Genomic DNA, 7403 nt, shown 5'->3' with positions numbered 1-7403 from the left:
AGTGTATGAAGGGTTAATCACCCCATTTTCTTTTTAAATTTTAGAAATGCTTTAGATCAAAGTTAAAAGTCAACCGAGACAGCTCGTCACTCTTAATCTCAGGTGTAAAAAAACAACAAAACATTTTTTGTTAAACTGTGGTACAGTCTTTCCTGGAAACCAGACCACACGTCCATTACAAGAAAAGAGACAGCGATGTTTCCATCACACCGACTTCAGTTTATCAGAAGATCCCCTCTGAGCGCACATCCAGTGTATATGAAAGGGTTTCACCACGTCACTATTTGCACATTTTCATAAAAGGTTTTATGTTGTTTTATATCAATAAATTGGAATTTTGTGTTTTGTTTTTTATCAATCCACCCCAGCCCGAGACCCACACTGGTCAACAAGAACACAGCAGAACCCCATTCTGACAGCTTTTCACAGGTTCAGTACAGAGAATGAAAATCCAGGAAAATGAATGGAGTGGAAAATAAAAATGCTGCAGTGTGGAGCAATCTGCTACCAGGGAGGTGGTCCAGCATTTTTCATGTCAGCGAGAGAAAGCAAACACCCCCCCACCCCACCCCCGGACAATATTCCAGGTGAAGTCAGACTGTTCCAGTGGAGGAAAAGCAAAGAGACCTGAAGAAATCTCCCATCGAATTTAAGGCCACTATCAACTGTGACTCAAAGTAAAAAAAAAAACGGTGCTGGCTTTCAGAAATTACTGAATTAAGAAGCTTCATGTCTTTAGAAATGTTGAATTTTGGACTGAACGTCTCCATGCCTTCAATAATTCTGTTCACACACACGACAGTGTAGAGACAAGGTGCAGGTGGAAAAAAACAGAAAAAAAAGCGATGCCTAGACTGTAGTCTCACATGACATTAACACGAGAACAACCACAGAATGAAATTTTCCACCAGACTGACCAATCAGAGCCTTTTCACGGTGTTTATTTCCTTCAAAGGAAAAGTTTGCACGAGTCACAAATCATTATCAGCCAGTGACATCTCTTTCACTGTCTTTCAGCTCTGCGCATCACACCCATGGACCTGCTGTGCCTTTCTGTGCTTCTTCTCTCAGGTATGCTTCTCTGGATTTGGACTGCTGTATTTTATGATCAAAACCTGATGTGCTTTTTTATTTTTACTGCAATGAGATATGTGGTGATTTCAGTCTGCTTCTCTGATTTTCTGCATTTCAGGAGGTGTGTTTGGTCTTGAAGAGTGGATCTCTGAATCAAAAGTAACAGTGACTCGAGGAGATAACATCACCCTGTACTGTGACTGTGAACTCAAGACTGGAGTTTACATAGTGTGGTACAGGAACTGTTCTCATGAGAACCAGCCAACTCTTATTATGGGATTGCGATCAAACTCACAGATTGGCAAATGGGAGGACAATATTAATGGATATTTCAATCGTTTCAAATTAGTGAAAAATGACTCCTCCAACACCTACGACCTACTGATCACTAACATCACTGATTCTGAGGAAGGCCTCTATTACTGTGGAACTGAAAACACTGAGGTGAAGGATGAAGAACACATCACTCTGACATATGTAAAAAGGTTTGGAAATACCACAAGGATCATTCTAGGTAAGTGTTCTCATCTGTTTGTGTAAAGACCTTTGAAAGTGATTATAGTGAAGAGAACCATTTGTTGGATCATTCATTTTGGTTTCTTAATTTGTGGGATGATGGAACAACTACGACACGTACACTAAGATTCAGAAATAAATGTATTTATTTTCTCTTGATGCGGTTCGTTTGATGCAGACCGGGGAAAACCTGAAGAACACGCTCCTCCGATCTGCTGGATACTGCTGTTCTCCCTGTGTCCACTTTTTGCTGCGTTTTCCTCTCTTTGCTCCTCTCTACTGATCTATCATCTCTGTAGGAGAAGAGGTAACTTCTGCAAAAACACTCTGTCATTGTTCCAGGAAATCGTGTTTGTGTATGCAGTATTGTTTTGATGAATAAATGTAATTCATGTAACATAATTTTTTAAAAAAGCTGCATTGAGAGGTGTTTCATCCACCAATTTATGAACTTACTTTTCCCGTAACGTGCTGCGTACATTTTTCGCTGTTTCCTGTCTCAAAGGGTTTCAAAGCGATCGTCAAAGCCCTGACACAGGAGGTGAAAGAAGTCCAAATAAGGTAACGAACAGCAGACCGTCTTTCACAATGTGGTGTGACTGATGGAAGATTTACAAAATGTTCTCTAATGCCAAATGCCAAATCTTAGGATGAAGATGTTTGTTACGCTGCACTGGACATCCGTCAGCCGTCACAAAGACCCAAGAGGAAAAAGGAGAACTCTGAATTCAGTACATACTCTGCCATCAATACATCCAGGATGTAAAACTGTAGATCAGTGAAAAGAAGCAGTTTATTTTATTCTGAAATACTTTATTCCCACCATTTTAAAGTGGTTGTTTTTCTTTTCATGGTCCTGCAAATGTATTTTTGAAAGGTTGTGAATAAATGTGTATGTTTTATGTTAGTTCAGGGTAATTGAGTGAAGTTAAGATGCCTATGTAGCTTTTTTTTGTTCTTCAAAGCTTCTGTTACTCATCTGAATTGTATTTAAATAGTCTCAATAATAATGTGTGAATTATTTGGTATTACAGCCACTTTTTGATCATTTTGTCAATGTTTTTACTGTTCTGATAAATTCTTTTTTTTAATCATGCCTTCAGTAATTTGAGAATATTTTCTTCTTCTTCTTCTATGATTGTTGTTTTTTCCTTAAACAACAGTTTTATATTTAGATTTCAATTCATGCTTGAAGGATTGGATTACAAATAATTTTGTTATCTCGACTTTTCAAAATCTAATCATTCTAATGACTGACTGATTTACACAAAACCTTTTATTTACTCCGCTTCGGTAAAATAATGCACCGACTGCATTTAGTTATCAATCAGCGCTCCCGGCGCCACCTTCCCTGATTTCAAAACGCCGCCGCTCGGCTCATTACTGGGACACACCAGCACATTAATTCCGTGCTCGCGTTGTCTGGCTGGCCTCCTGTCACATATGAAATTGATTATGGGATTTTACTGCTGACCTTTCAGGCCTTCAGTGGTCCTCCAACACTTATTTGTGATTTGTTGACCAACCTTGTTAATTAAGATCAGGATCCCACCTTCCGAGCCAAGTTCTCTTCGGGTGACAAAGGGTGGTCAAGCGTTTGCTGTTAGGACTCCAACTTTGAGACAAATTTCAATTTTTACATTTTATTGATAATGTCATTCATTATTAAAGATTATCTTGGAGTACAATTTGACTTTTTGTATTGTTTTGTTTTTCTCCTTTTCGTTTACAATGTTTCCTCTTTGCGTCTCTTCGTTATCCGTATTAAATTGTTTTGCAGTTTGTTCGTGTGAAGACGGACTCACCACGTTTTTCACAACCAGACAAGACAGAAAGACAGGAAACCCACAACGACAAACAACCCCACATGCAACGGCCGACTTTACGCAGACGGACAAAATAAGCAACACATCGTGGTCTGAAGTTTCCTAAATACTAAAAATATAAAAGCTTCATTCATTTTAAAAGGTGCAAATAAACAAGAGGAAACGGACAAAGGCAGTTCTCATTGCATCATGGCTTTTCTTCAAACCGAGAAACACTGAGGTGGTGGGCGCACACCGTCGGTCCCAATTGACTTCAAAGCACACACACACCACAAAAGCAGAGCACAAATACAGCAACACACCCCATTCGAACAGAACGTGCATGTTTGACCAGGATTTAATATGTTGACAGTCAAATGTCAAGTGAAATCCTCTGACTTTGAATAGAGATGGTGAGAAATGAACCAAAAAATACAGCAAAGGTTTTCTGAACTTAAGTTATTTAAACAGCTGAAGCAAGATCAAGATTGTAATTCTAATTTAAGGGCATCTACAGCAAGAGAGAGCTTCTTTGTAGTAATAATCTAAAACATATAGCCTACCCTATTTTGCGATCCAAATGTAAAAAAAAAAAAAAAAAAAAAAGTACATCAGGAAAGACAAAGAGCTCCAATGAATAATCCAAACATGTTCTCTCTTACTTGCACTCTTACCCTTAACATTTATGCTACTGACTCATTTGTTGGTCAAATCAACCTTTTGACCACATTTCTTCTCCAGTTTTTGCTGCAGTGGGACAACCTGAGAGAGTTTTGATTTATTGACCGTCTAATTGAGCTTGACTGTTACCGGGTCACGTCCTCACATCTTCTGGATTTTAATCTTCAGTGGACGCTGACACTTGACCTTTCATTCAGCCGAGCTCAACCTATTGCAACATTCAAACTGACGACACCACGGAAAGTGGGTTTTATGTTGTAATGTGTGAACAGGAAGAAGAATCAGACTTTGCATGTTCTTCCTGTGCTGATGCAGGTTTTCTCCACTGTAGTTTCAAACATTAACTTAAATTGACATAAACTAAATCTGTTGTTTCATGAATTTCTGCTGGACATTTAAAGCTGCTACAGCTTTGTTTTGTTTTTGATTTGTTTTTTTTTTTTTGTTTTTTTACGAAATCTTCAAGTGTTTTCTTCCAGGGTTGATTTAAATAATGGATACGTGTTGAAGAGGAGGGTCAGGCGGGGCGACGCTTCCGCTCTCCGGTTTGACAGCACATTTTTGACAGGAGTATTCATGGCGCGGTTCAGGCACTGCTCTCACGAGAACCTGTCCACTCTTGTTCTAAGAACAAAGTATGAGCAGCACCTCATTAACAGGGACATTTTCAATCCATTTCCTCGTTATAATCCAGCAAAAAAAAATTTAAAAAAAACTGTCTCTCAATCCTTTGACCTGCGGATGATGAAAATTACTGATTCTGGTGAGTGCTGCTGCAAATGTGACACAGAAGAGATTAGAGTTCAGGATGAGGATAAATTCACTGTTTTGTGTGTGTTCTCATCAGGTAAATTGTTTCTTGAGCAGCTAAAGACATATGTTCCACATGGTCATACATGAAGCTTTATATCCATCCATGCATCCATCGTCTCTCCAGCTTATCAGGGTCGAAGGTCACTGGAGCCAGTCCCAGCTTACTGTGGTTGAGGGCTAAAGTTTTAAATGAACTATATTGTTAACACGTGCTGAACAGATGGAACAAGGAAGAGACGTCTAAAACACGATCACCTGGTCAAGAGGTTGAATTAACAACAGCTGCATACAGAATGAAATGGACCATAAATAAATTACAGCTGTTTTTGTGAGACTCCTCATCTAAAATGTAGTGAGCGATGATCACTGGAATATTTCCCCCACATCTATTTTTAATCGCTGATTTACATAAATTTGGGAGTCGTTTTGTTTTTCAGGAAGGGAGAAAAAAGGTTCCACATTGCGTTTGTGAGCCAAATGATTCATATTTAAAGATATTATTCAGATCGGGATGATAATTACAACATCTGTCACCAAGGCACAGCCAGAACCGAGCCAAAAACTGCACAGAGCTCTGGGCCAAACAGACGAGGGCGAACCATGTTGTGAAGGTTTAACCACACAGATGCATTTATTTCAGAAAACTCATGGGTTGAATGTTTTTCAAGAAGTTTGGTTTTGTTTTTCCAAGTGTTTGTGTACTAACAACTGAGCATATAAACTTCATGCAGACTCCACTGAGCCTCCTCATTAGAAGAGCCCACAAAACTGTCATCTGCTATTTTCTGTGTGGGTAGATTTGGCTTTTATCCCAGCTCTTTGCCTCTTTCCTTTTCAATAATCACTGCCAGTGCTACTATTACATGGTTTTTTTTTCCATACATAATATTTATTTAGGGTATTTGTGATTCCATCCCTGGAGGCCGTCTTAACCACGTTCCTGTTCCAGTCCAAACGTTTCATTGTTTGTTTGGATGATTACGCAGAGAACCCAGGTTTAATTCTGAGCCGCAGGCTTTCTGAGTGAAGTTTGCACGTTCTTCCTGTGCAAGTGAGGGTTTTCTCTGGATGGTGAGATTTAATCCCAAAGTCTAACAGCATGAGTTTAGGGCTTACTGATGACTCTTAACTGTAAAAGCTAGTATTGACTAGCTAGACTCTTGTCTGTTAAAGCTGCTATAACTGTCAAACTAAGAGAAATGTTCATACAAACACAGGCGAGAGATCCCGTCTTTGGAAGAAGCTGTGTAATGTCCTCAAGCAGGTGAGAAGATTCCAGAAACATGGTGGGAGGAGTGGATAACAAGGAAACAAACCATCCTGCAAGGCCCAAGGACATGGTCACAAATAATTCTTTGGGCACTTTATTTCAGTTCCTTAAACTGCGACTTGGAGAACGTGGAAAAAGAAGATGATCGATTGATATAATATTCAAAAAGCACTAAAAAAACAGACAAAACAAAGTAAGAAGAAATCAAGGAATTAAACTGGAGATATCATCTATTTTCACAATAGCCACACCAACTTTTACTCAAGTATCCATTTATTGTTGCAGACACACACATATATGTTCATCTGTGGATCACAACATAAAATACAGCTACACAATAACAGTTCCATGTATCGAGCAGGAAACCTTGGGATGGAGACGTGGGTCATGTCGCTCTGGAAGGAGATCAAACCAGAAGGCCTGGAGTTCAGATTTCAGCACCGACTCAGCCATCAGTACATGTTCATAATGAGCCCAGCACTCCAGAGCAACACGCTGCATAATGAATTCATTAGGGGCGATGATTGTTTTTCCGACTAAATGAAAGGTTGATAAAGACTTTTCTTCCTTGCATGAACGCCACCAGGAGGTGATATGTTTCCTTCAGCAGTAATTACAATGCTATAAGCCATTAGGAACATTTGTCAGTTGACTTATCAGAGAATGTTATCACGTTTGAGAAAAATAAACTCACTGTAACTCATTTTTCTCATCATTTAATTAATAATAAATGGTTAATTGATTAAAACTACAATATTGTCAGTGATATCATTTGAAGCCTTTTTCTTTTCTTCATACTTTTGCAAAGCATCTCTTCTGAATGTGAAACCTCCTGGAAACTAATCGGGCAGGTTAAGCAGATTAAAAGATCTTTTGTCGATTGCCTTGAAGTCACTGGAAAAATTATCTTCTTTGATAACAGTATCTCTCTTGTCTTCATCCTTGTGAGAAACACTAGAAAGCCAGGTTTATACAAAACTATTATTTATTGATCATTTAAACATTGTTTTTATTTGTCTTTATTTTTTTCAAGCTATATTTTGCAAAACATCTTTTACATGACACCTTAGGCTGTGAATCACAATTTTCACTTATTAAAACAAAAATAGCAATTGCATGAATATTAAATTGTCACATTGTCATTTTTTTTATCTGCAAGGTTCTCATTTTTTATCAGATATTAACAGAAATAAATTGGATTCACTCTTTTCTTCCCTCTTTAGTGGCTAATGTTTAACTATTGT

At 38.4% G+C, this 7403-nt stretch overlaps 1 protein-coding gene across 1 annotated transcript; it reads left to right on the top strand.

The window, feature by feature from the left end:
* Positions 1-983: 983 nt before the first annotated feature.
* Positions 984-3524, top strand: LOC115390542 (uncharacterized). Its single transcript, XM_030094442.1, has 5 exons — positions 984-1071; positions 1193-1588; positions 1769-1897; positions 2096-2151; positions 2240-3524. Exons 1-5 carry the CDS (start codon positions 1035-1037, stop codon positions 2354-2356), a joined length of 735 nt encoding a protein of 244 aa, XP_029950302.1. The 5' UTR covers positions 984-1034; the 3' UTR covers positions 2357-3524.
* Positions 3525-7403: the final 3879 nt, after the last annotated feature.

Source organism: Salarias fasciatus, chromosome 6 (assembly GCF_902148845.1).
Source record: "Salarias fasciatus chromosome 6, fSalaFa1.1, whole genome shotgun sequence".
Classification (NCBI taxonomy): Eukaryota; Metazoa; Chordata; class Actinopteri; order Blenniiformes; family Blenniidae; genus Salarias; species Salarias fasciatus.
The sequence above is the reverse complement of the archived record's forward strand: the minus strand, read 5'-3'. Positions and strand labels throughout refer to the sequence as shown.